The sequence below is a fragment of the Abramis brama genome (genome assembly GCF_963993115.1).
Source record: "Abramis brama genome assembly, chromosome: 2".
In the NCBI taxonomy this organism is placed as follows: domain Eukaryota; kingdom Metazoa; phylum Chordata; class Actinopteri; order Cypriniformes; family Leuciscidae; genus Abramis; species Abramis brama.
Window position 1 is genome coordinate 48,659,891 of NC_139964.1, and position 11,966 is coordinate 48,671,856.

General features: G+C 36.1%; 2 protein-coding genes across 2 annotated transcripts in view; one reads left to right on the forward strand and one right to left on the reverse strand.

The window, feature by feature from the left end:
- Window positions 1–2,332: 2,332 nt before the first annotated feature.
- On the forward strand, window positions 2,333–5,141 carry foxe1 (forkhead box E1). Its single transcript, XM_084097147.1, has one exon. It carries the CDS (start codon window positions 2,679–2,681, stop codon window positions 3,735–3,737), a length of 1,059 nt encoding a protein of 352 aa, XP_083953273.1. The 5' UTR covers window positions 2,333–2,678; the 3' UTR covers window positions 3,738–5,141.
- Window positions 5,142–6,023: 882 nt separating this feature from the next.
- Window positions 6,024–11,966, reverse strand: part of spag5 (sperm associated antigen 5) — a 41,474-nt gene continuing 35,531 nt past the window's right edge. The window contains exons 24-26 of the mRNA XM_084097102.1: window positions 11,859–11,933; window positions 6,615–6,695; window positions 6,024–6,506 (exon numbers count right to left, since the gene is read on the reverse strand). Coding sequence (XP_083953228.1) covers window positions 6,435–6,506; window positions 6,615–6,695; window positions 11,859–11,933 — 228 coding nt within the window. The 3' untranslated portion in view covers window positions 6,024–6,434. The remainder of the gene's footprint in view (window positions 6,507–6,614; window positions 6,696–11,858; window positions 11,934–11,966) is intronic.

Genomic DNA, 11,966 nt, shown 5'->3' on the forward strand with positions numbered 1-11,966 from the left:
CCTAAACATAACAAATACCTTATACTAACTAACTATTAATAAGCAGTAATTAGGTGATTACTGAGGCAAAAGTCTTAGCTAATAGTTAGTTAATAGTGAGAATTGGACCCTAATCTAAAGTGTGACCACAGAGAGGTAAAAAAAGAAAAAGGCTCTTTCTATTATTATTATCATCATTATTAGGTCAAGCAATTTCAGGAGAGATCAGCAGAACAATCAGCTCCAAACAATACACATATTACATACTAAAGAAGTTTTTTAAAAAAAAAAGAAGTTTGATTGTTTGCTTTGTCATTAAATCTTTTCTGTGCCCACATAACTTCAGCGAAAAGCACTGGTGATTTCTACAGAATTAAAATTTCTGTCATTCTGGCACAGCTGCCACATTTCAAATAGACCTACTTTAAATGGAATACTAACATACTGCTTACTGCTGCCTCCTGTTTTTTTTTAGCAAAAGGTGAAATGCTGATATTGCTTTTTTCTGTAAAGAATATTTTTGGTGGTGAGAAAAAATAATGACACCAGAGAGATTCACTGATGGCATTATTCCGGTTATTCTGGTTCATTCTACACACTTGAAGTTGCAGGTCAAGTTAAGAGCGTTGCAGTATCAGATGCAGTATTCCACGCAGCAGTGTCAAACATTTTGGCAAATGTAGTTGGTTAGTAAAAGTACAGAAAATGCTCTTTTAAATATAGAATACATTTTTTTTGCAGAATCCTTATTTAAGGATTTTAACAAAGTGCATCATTCAGCTATGTGGCAAATTTACTCACCCAAATTTCAAGAAAAGGTCTTAAATATTGAAATATTAAAAAAAATTACTGTCAACATGTATTAATGTAATTATGTAATAGTCTTCACGATTATTAATTGTATAAGCAGAGCTGTTGTATTTAATCAATTCAACGCTGTAATGAGTAGAATTAAGAGTGCTTGATGGACTAATTGTTTGAGTATTTTTTTTATAAACTCTGATGACGTCAATGACAGCATGAACAAAATATGAGGTATTAAGGTAAACTCTTTCTCTTAAATGTAAAATCATTTATGTGATGGAGAGCAACATTTTATGACTCATCCCTAGAGCATTTTCTGCCAACTGCACAAAGGTGGGCCCTTAGGAATTATCCTGTATAAATCCGCCGGGCACAAGAGATTACCCTCAGATGACAGGTGAGGAATCTCTTTGTAATCCCAAGTAATGTTTAACCTTTTCAGACAGGCTCATTGTCTTGACGTCTGTCCGAGGAACAACCCATCTCGGCATAACCTCTCAAACTCTCCAGGTTCAAGACCCCTCATTTGGCCTCAAGTGCAGATTCTCACATATTTTTATTTGCTAAGTACTAGCTTGAAGCAAACCACTGAATATAATGCATGATGCTCACCTGATCAGGTCAGAGAGGTTGTTTAAGGACAGAATTCTATAATTCGCCTAAATCAAGAAGTGCAAAGAGTCTCAATGAGAATCAGCATTTAAACAGGGCTATTTTCCACTTAAAAACCACAAAAATCTAGGTAACAATACCAGCAATTGCATTTTTTAATCTCTTTCTTAAACATCTACCCAACATGGAAACAGGATACCAGGCCTAGGTATCAGCCTGTCTATACCCACACACCAAAATGTGACCCAGATTTGCATGCTGTTAAAACAGAGGGAGGCACACACTGTGGCTTATAATAACATATTTACATCTTCTCACACAGATGAAACCGCCTGACACGGCACTGAAGAAAATATATATATTCTGCGGAGGCCATGGAGTTTTTGTTACCACTAAACAGGGCTATTAGAGCTCAATAAGGCCCCATTTTAGCCTAAATGAATCCCAAGCTGTTTTGCTTGCTACAAAAATAAACTGACTTGTTTTCCATTAGGTGCCGGGAGAGCTAGAAAATTAGGACCACGAAAGAGAATGAGCTGCATGTATGGAAAAAGTAAGATGATAGGAGCCACTAATCTACAGCATAAACAAAAACAGGATGAGTAATCAAATAGTTGATACCTTTAAATCTTTCAGGTTATTATTATTTTTTTTGTCTGGGGAAAAAGTGCTTTGGTGGATTTTCTGAGATTGAATAATTTTTAATTAAAATACACTCATTCAATAGATTTCTATTTTTTTATTTGTCGGCTACAGTGTACAATGTACTTGTTTCCACAAAAGTTGAAGTAAATAAATGTTACCGATTTGGACAGCACTTAAAGATATACAAATCTGCAGAGGCATGTGCTTTTAGCCACGTGACAGATAACCTGTTTGAGGAGGTGTGGCTAATAACTCTTCAGGTTGTGTGTTCCTTCGGTAGCACAGCCAGTTATTGACTGCTCACTTCTCTCTTCAACATTATGAACACCACCATCAAATAAGGCTGTTTATGTGAGTGCTTCCATTTTTCTAAAACTTGGTCTTGCAAGAATTGCTCAGATTTAAGGGCATCTCTGCATAGGGACACACCTGTCGTTACAGATGAAGTGCAAAGGAACTGATATTTCTGGTTGGGGATTTTAAGGTCTGAATTATGACTGGTATTTTTTCACCAAAATATATCCAGCAAGCAAAAACCATTTGTTACTCCTGACAAAGAACTAAGCAATCCAAAACTGTGACAGACTGATCGTGATTTCCAAGCTGTGCTACCGTTGGGAGTCATTTTACCTAGAGTCATGCCTGTGGTTAAAGTGGAGAGTGACTCTCCCTCTGAAACCACTCTTCCAGTGAATGACAGTCAGAGAGCAGATCCACAAAGAGGGCGCCGGAGGAAGAGGCCCCTTCAGCGAGGCAAACCACCATACAGCTACATCGCCCTGATCTCCATGGCCATTGCCAACTCGCCCGACCGCAAACTCACTCTGGGAGGGATCTACAAGTTCATCACAGAGAGATTTCCATTCTACCGAGACAACTCCAAGAAATGGCAGAATTCCATCCGCCATAACTTGACACTCAATGACTGTTTTATCAAGATCCCTCGAGAGCCTGGTAGACCCGGAAAAGGCAACTATTGGGCGCTGGACCCCAATGCTGAAGACATGTTTGAGAGTGGAAGCTTTCTAAGACGCCGAAAGCGTTTTAAACGAAGCGACTTCACTACGTATTCATCGTACGTGCACGAGTCTCCCGTCTTCTCACCAGTCCAAATCGCACGCTCAGCCTACGCCAACTCGGTCTACTCTAACATGAGCCCGCCATACACACAACAGCTGCCTTCCGCCTACTACCAGGCCTCCACTCCGAGCTTTGGCGGAAGTCAGTCGAGGGTCTTCAGAATCAACTCTCTCATTGGGTCGCCAAGCAGGATGGGCCAAAGCGCAGAAATGATTCCTCAGCAGTCTTGCCGCAGTTTCAGTCCTGAGAGTGGCTCCTGCAGTTTGGGTGGACCAGGCTTCCAACATCAGTCCTGCAGCGGGGAGACGGTGCTATCCTTCTGTTCTAGCTCCTCAAACAACATGGCATTTGCCTACTCCAGCCCGGGACATGGACAAACTCAGGTATCATATACACAAGGCAGCACCCAGGCATACGGGCCAACAGGGAGGGTGGCCATCTCCAGTTTGTCTCCCATTGCTGGTGATGCTGTCGGGGACCCGTATGATAGAACCTCCCCTGCACAGCTGGGCTCTTTTGTTCAATACAATAACTCTGGTCCAGTAGGAAACTCGGGAGCCTACATCAGGCATCCAGCTTACTCAGGTAATATGGACAGATTTGTGTCTGCCAACTAACAAAGATCAAGGATCTTTTCCCATAGCGAGAACAGCTGGCACAAAGGAACATTTGGAAAGACGATTTTAGTGACTATGAAAAACATTGTGAAAAACAACTGTGATATTTAAAATGTTGTTGTTTTATTGTGATTCCCTCAATATAGTAAATTGAAATGTTAAATGATCTCAATTTACACATGTACAGACCTTTCCTATTTCAACAAGTTGAAAAAATGTTTACAAATTACTTTTTTTTTTTTAAATCATGGTCTTCTAAGCAAGGTGTTTTTTTATTTTTTTGAGTGAAATGTGTTCATATGCTTTGTGCATGCTTTTCTTATCATTTCCATCTGTGGTAAAAGTATAAAATGCTTCCAATTTACTTTTCATTGAATTAAGTTACTACATTTACTTAAGTCAGTGATATAAACATTTTCTAAAAGAGTCTTGTGTTGCTGGATCTTTCAGAGAATGAGGAAATCATATTTATTTATTTTTCATTTAACATTGAATATATACACACTAGGCTCTAAATAAAGAAAATCTTAAAATATACATGTCCTAAAATACATCCTCCAGCGGAGCTCTAAATCTACATACATTTTTATTTATTTCTAAAACCGATCATGCCAAATTATACTTTTCTCCTGGTTTTATATTACTGAAAAATATTACAGCATATTATTATATAATTTGAAAGAATAAACAATCAGCTCATTCATATAGCACTAAAATAATTTTTTTTTTTTATATATTACTTAAGGAATTTATGTGTATATTATTTTGTGACAAGCTTTGTCAAATATGTATATGTATATATATAATTACCTTCATTTATATAGCGCTTTTTACAATTCAGATTTTCAAAGCAGCTTTACAGTGCTTTATAGCATGCAGATGGACGCAAATTAGCAACTGTGGTTTTTAATGTTGGTTACACTGCACATATTTAATTGATGACAAAATGGTCAGAATCATTTTTTTTTTTAAAGAAAGTTCTTAAAAGATATATATTTTTTCTTATAGTGTTAAGAACATCTAAAAAATAAAATAAAAAAACTACATTTTAAAAAACCATTCTTTAGTGCAATGGAAAGGTCCATGGATGTTAAAGGGTCTTCATTGATCCATGCCAATAAAGAACCTTTATTTTTAAGAGTGCAGGACTGTTTTGCCACTTATGTTTGTTAAGGTTTATTAGAATCAAAGTCTTCCAGTTCCACAAAATAGGTTGCAATCTGACAGCAGACTTATATCTGTCCTGTCAATCTCCACTTTTTTAAACATGCATTCAATTTTTTAAAAGGAGTAATATTAAAAAGACATATACTAGTAAAAGTATACCAGATGCATGCTTGCTGACAAAATTGAAAACACTAGTAAGGTCAATGCTGCAGAATAATTTAGTGTATAACTAACTAAATCTATAACAATGAAAAGAAGAAAAAACGGTAACACTTTACAATAAGGTTTTAACTACTTCAGTTAACATGAATTAAGAATGAACAAGACTTCTACAGGATTTATTCATCTAAATTAATGCTAATTTCAACATTTACTAATACATTATTAAAATCAAAAGTTTTATTTGTTAACATTAGTTAATGCACTGTCAACTAAATGAACAAACAATGAACAGCTGTATTTTTATTAACTAATATTAACAAAGATTAATACATTGTGTAAACAAATGTTTTGTTCATTGTTAGTTCATGTTAGTGAATACATTAACTAATGTTAACAAATGAAACCTGTAAAGCGTTACCAAAAAACAGTCGCAAAACAAAAGCAATGCATAAAACATACAGCAATAAACAGTATACAAATAAGAGGGACTGCTAACAATTAAACTGAAAATATCCTGAGCTTTTTTCTTTCTTTTTTTTAAACCTACATCAACTCCACAATGTAGCATGTCTTATAACTCAAAGATCAGGGTAGAGTGTAATGCTGGCATTTTTGACAAGCTTGTGAAGTCTTCAGTGTTTGTGCTAGGATTAACATGACATTTTTCAACATAATACATGTCCTGCTGTATTAGTCACAAATTCAACAACTCTGTACTTATCCAACAAAGGGTATAGAAGAAAACTAAAATCTTAATATGGTGAGAAGGGAAAGTTTAGTAGTCAACTGCGTAGGTTTTAAATGGCAGGCCAAAGTAGAGACCAAGGTATTGAGTTTCAGTGAAGCAGAGTAACACATTGTGCTTGAATGGGTGGATTAAAACATCACAACGTTCACAAGGTTTTCACAAGCACTGGCATGATTAGAATAACTATGATTAATTACTGGACTATCTGCTCATCAATCAGCCTTTATGTATATGATTCAGACTATGAGTAAACACCTACAAAAAGCATTCAATCATAAATTTGTTTAAACCCAATCTGTAATACAAGAATTTAAAATGCAAAAAAAAAAAGCACAAATGTTACTGACATCCTGACAACAACTATAATAGTTTAATACACATGTAAAGACCTTTAATATAATACAATAACTTTTTTTTTTTTTTAAACAAAATGTGTCCATACACTAATTTAACTTATTAATCTTACACAGTGACTAGATTGACCTACACTTCCCCAGGCGTAATGTCTGAAGATTTTTCTTTACTTAAAATAAAAACATTGATAAGAAAACATGAAGCCTGTTTATTCAACAATTATGCATTTAAAAATTAAACTGACACATTTAAGAATCTTCAAAAACTCATCCAAGAAATTCTACAAGCTTTTGTAGTTCAGGACAGCTCTTGACAAGATCCGGTACAGAGGACAATGTCTGTAAATAAAATTAAAATAAATATGAAAAAATGTACAAGTACATGTGTTAAAAAATGTACAATTATTTTGGATAGATGTAAATGTAGTTTTTTAAAGTCTCCATTACCTTCCTGACTGTTTCAATCATATCATCAAGCATATGTAGTTCTCTCTCCAGTTTACTCTGGTTCATGGCATGAACCCTTTGCTACAAAACCACAGTTCATTTATTACAGAATTAAAATGACATCAAAAGTGAATACACATTGACATTGAAGTGTATTTAAATACATTTTTTTCTGATCAATTCTTAAATGTGTTTTTTTTTTTAAATGAGTCCTATTATGCTTTTCCACTTTTTCAACTTTAGTTAGTGTGTAATGTTGCTGAGCATAAAAAAGATCTGCAAGGTTACAAAGCTCAAAGTCAACTTCAAAAGGGAGATATTTTATTTAACAGAATCCACTTTCCAAGAACTGCAACGAACAGCTCGTTCGGACTACAACCAATGTTCCCTCTAATTTTTTTTCTTGCTGAGCAAAACTTTGGACGTCTCGATTGGACGGACATTTTTCGCCACCTGAGCAAAAACATTCTTGATAGCAGACATTATGGGTCAACCGATTAATCGTCCGACCGATTAATCGGACGATTTTTTGCATTTTTTAACATAATCGGCATCGGCCAATATCCAAGTATATCAAGCCGATTATTAGGCGGGCGCATCTGTGGGCAGCCACGTGTTCGACGCACGCTGCGCCTAGAGTCATTTTCCAGCAGAGTGAGCAGACCTCATCCAGTGCCTAAGGAAGGAGCTAAGTTCCTTGGAGAAAACTCCTTTATATTTAATTAAAAACTTTTGATATGTTACTGCCAACTTCGAGAAAAAATACGAATAGGCGACATGACGTTCGGCTACTTTGGATATTGATAGCGTAGTTGAGGTTGCATTAGCACAGCAGAAGGGTTGCTATCATGTCACAATAAGTAAGCAAGAATTTTGCAATTACAGACAGAGAATCTGAGACTTTTATGTGTTCTGTTTGTGTGTCTTATATTTGAGAGGGTTGTCACTCAATGCAGAGAAATAAGTAATAAAAAAATAGACCAACGCACTATAGGCTAGTGAAGGACTGGCTTTACTTTGCTAGCGTCTTCGTTTCTAGGGTTGGGTAGCTACAGACAGACCCGGTGCTAATACGGCACTGGTGCCTTAACGACCGTTATCTACTGGACCGAATATCAACGTGGATTTCTGTGCTTCATTTCGGTGCTACTGTTATGCCTGTGCTTCTCTTGGATGCTCTGAAAACGGACGTTAGAATAACAGAAACATCGTTTCGCTGCACGTGACGCTAGTCAACATCTAACTTTAGCATACCGTTAGCTAGTAGCTGGATTAAACACGGTTAAAATGCTGGCCAAACAGTGTAATGTGTGACTGTATTTCACTGTAGACTAGGTGTGGAACGGTACATGTATTCGTATTGAACCGAAACGGTACGGACGAAATTTACACAGAGAATACATGGTATAAAAATAAATAAAACTCCCGTGCAAATTAATTAATGTAATACGGAACTACTGTTAGTTACGCGGGTTCTTTAGGGACACCTAATCTGTAGCTCCGCCTTAGCTCTGAAGCAGGCTGTGATGTAAAGATTGCAATGCTGGAATATGTTGTGGTTGTGTGTGTGTGAGAGTGTGAGAGTGAGAGAGAGAGAGAGAGAGTGTGAGAGAGAGAGAGAGAGAGAGAGAGAGAGAGAGAGAGAGAGAGAGAGAGAGAGAGAGAGAGAGAGAGAGAGAGAGAGAGAGAGGGGGAGGCGCGATCGAAAAGTCACGCGTGTTTAAACTCGCAAAGTGTTTACTTATATTTGTGTGTGTGTGTGTGTGTGTGTGGCGCAGATGCGATCGAACAGTGGAAACATAAAAACAAACTCCGTCATTTTGTTTATACAGGACATCATTCAAACTGCAAAGTGTTTAATTTACTGTTAATTAAAATTTTAAGGAAAACAAATATATTAATCTGAAATGTAGCAAATTAATTTTCAATTCATTCAGGTACAATTACCAAACATATCTCAAGGTCTTTTTGTCTTTTGTACAAGTGCAGATTGGTCAAATGTTCAATAAATGTTTTTGTTGAGAAATCTTGTCTATCTTAAGTAATTATTTGTGTTACATTTTATCTTTCAAATAGAGGTTAAAAACAAGCACATAATCGGTCAAATATCGGCCAAAATAAATCGGCAGCATTTATCGGCCATCGGCCGACCCGGATTTCAAAAGATCGGCATCGGCCTGAAAAAACCCATATCGGTCGACCTCTAGCAGACATGTACAGCGTATGTAAACACACACAAAAAAGTTTCCATCATGCAGTTGTAACTTAACTTCAATGTGCCATTTCTTTTTTATTTGACCCTTGATGTAACTTAGTGGTATTCATATTTTTGAAAACAAGCAAAAATTAAGAAGTCACTAAATGAAGCACATTTTAGGTTACCTGAGGAGAACTTTTTTTTTTTTTTTACAGTGCTGTTAATTGTACCAGTCTTTACCAATAAATTCTATTTAAAAAATCATTTTAAAAAAAAATCTCCTGCAGGCAGTTCAATTCTTTACAATAATATAATATAGTACAGAAAAAATTAAGCAGTTAGACTGACATGGTTTGGGACAACAATTAAGTGTTTTTGGATAGTCAATTATTGGCTACAGGCAGCATTAAACCATGATTTTTTATTATTGCTTATGAATTCCCATATTTTCTTTTTCAGGGGTTTTCAAACTTTTTAATGACAAGGAGCTCTAAAAAATCCCCTTTTGAGATCAATTCTTTATTAGGCTTATAATATAAAAAACAATTATAATATAACAACTAATTGAAGTATTTAAAGTGATATAATATGTTTAAATGCTTCGATTTATTTTAATATTATATTATTATAATACGAAAACAAACTGAAGCATTTAAATAGATCTAATAGCTAAATATTTAGAAATGTGTATGTGAACTCTTTTATAGTCACGTTATTGATGTATTTTGAGTTTGCACACTACTATACCTGTGGTGGGTGTGTAATTGTAAATGTCTCAGAGGTTTGATTTGGTCTGACGTTTTACTTCACATGTCTTCGCGTTTCGAGTTTCGCTGTATTAAGCTACTTGGTCTGCAAACATTACAGTATTTTTTTACCGCGACTGATTTGGCTCACTGCCACTCAACATCATTCTCTTTCTATGAAACCTGTAAACTGAAATTACCGGTTGTTACTCTATAGTGACACTTGCCCTGAGAATATCTAATTTAAACAACAATCAAATGTGATTTCCCCACACATTTCGCATCTGTCCTCTGCGTGGCATTTCATTCTTTCTGCGCAGCATCAGAAGTGCGCGGCCGCACACGCACGCAGCTTAGAGGACATTGACTACAACGTGATTTTTCTTATGTAGTCACAATGTTACTCATTTAAATAATCCAAGCCCACAGAATATGCAAGAAAAGGGATAAGGCCTGGTTGAGCTGCATTAGAGAAGACAGTGTTGTCGCTGTCAAAGATACACTGTTTTGTCCACCCTGTTTCCAAAATTTATTTGTTTGATCTTTCAAAGGCTGACGAACTTAAGAGTGTGGTTAAAATTTCTATTAAACACTGTTCCTGAACATTGAAACCCAAACGTTTATCTATGCGCTGCACATTTTATGGAGAAAAGCTTATTTTATGTAGCTTTTGTAAGCTCTTGCTTTTGCAAGGCTGTTCACCACTCCTTAGGAAAATTAACCATGGTTTAGTGATCCATTACTGTTTGTGTTACCTTAGTTTACCGACAAATATCACGATTAAATGGTGGATAATCGTATCTATAATGTATAAGAAAATTTAAAAAAAACACCACTCTGAAACATCCTGTGAATCTATGCTTGCAAAGTCTGTGCATGAAATCAAAATCAATCCTCTTGTTCGTTAAAATTGTCAAGGTCTGAATCGGGCTCGAATTGGTTTGAAATTGACGCCATCATTAATATTCACACTAGAGAAGAACTCGCAGTTATGGAGGGACGGGACATTTCCTAAACACGCGCTAAGTGGTGCCAATCACCACACACTGGGCCAGCTGACCAATCCCAGCACATTTCGTATTTCGGAACGAGGGGCTTCGTCAAAATCAGCGTGTTCGTGCCAGAATGGGGAGAGGTGGTGTTGTAATCAGGGTTCCCACACCTTGGTTAACTTCAAATTCAAGGACTTTCCAGGTCCAATACCCTCAAATTAAAGGACTTAATGTGGGGACACATTTCAAGTGAGAGCAAGGTTACATCTTGTTACCTTGTAAGATACATTGTTACAGTTTTCATGTGTCAAACATTTTTTTGCATTTATTTTTGGCCATATGACAGAGATCTGATATTCTATTTGTCGTATTTCTGTTTTGCATAAAACTGAAGAATATTCGGTACATCCTATACTGTATTCTAAAATTATCTGATATTAACTGCATGGATTTTATTGGAAATAATTAGGCTCATGTAACCAGAAGTTTTAAGATATGTATGAATATGCTTTTAAGTTTTTCTTGCCTTATGGGTTTACATTACCTTAACAAGCATTCTTTGTAATCTTCTTTGTTGAGCCAAATATCTTGAAACTTGTATTTTCCAGGCATCGCGTTTCAGCGATTTCAGCCTATTTTTGCAATGTTTCACAGTGTGTCTGTGAAACGTCGAGGTAACGTCGTAGTAGTTTTGTGCGCGCGTGAACGTCATGGCCACGTACAACACAAAGCACCTCACGCGGGAAACACGTAACGTAACAAATAAATGCGCGTAACTAACGCAAATCAAGCAAGCTAATGCGCATAGACCACAAAGTGTTGGCAAAATAACACATTAGCGGACCAGAGGGAATAATATGGATTTTTTCTCCAGAAAACTTCTTGCACAAAATAAATTCACGCACTTTCAAGGACCTGTATCTATGCATGTTGATTTTCAAAAACTTTCCAGAACCTGGATCACGACCAGGACCTTTTTCTTCAGATTCACAAACTTTCAAGGATTTCAAGGACCCGTGGGTTCACAGGGTTCCCTGTGTAATAATGTAAAATGTGAGAAAAATAATGTGTTTTTTGAACAATCAAGCATGAAAACATATTCTAGTACATCCCAAAAGCAAAATCAAAACTTTGTAAAAGTACATAATAGGACCCCTTTAAAAAAAGCATTTATTTGATCATAATTACAAAAACAGAAAAAAGAAAATGCATACTGTACATTTTCTGTTCTACACAGATAGCACTGTTTTCCATAGCTTCTATAGGAAAACTAATATAATGTAATAATAATAAAGCAGGTAAGACTTACATGTCGTTTTGCCCTCTCCAAGACCTTAGTACGATTTTCCTCAGTTTCCATTAAATTTGCCTTAAGCTTCTCAACCTAAGAACAGAATGTATATGTGCATGGGTGATG

Excerpts from the sequence above, each read along its gene's own strand:
- foxe1 (XM_084097147.1), top strand. The coding sequence starts at position 2,679 with ATGCCTGTGGTTAAAGTGGAGAGTGACTCTCCCTCTGAAACCACTCTT.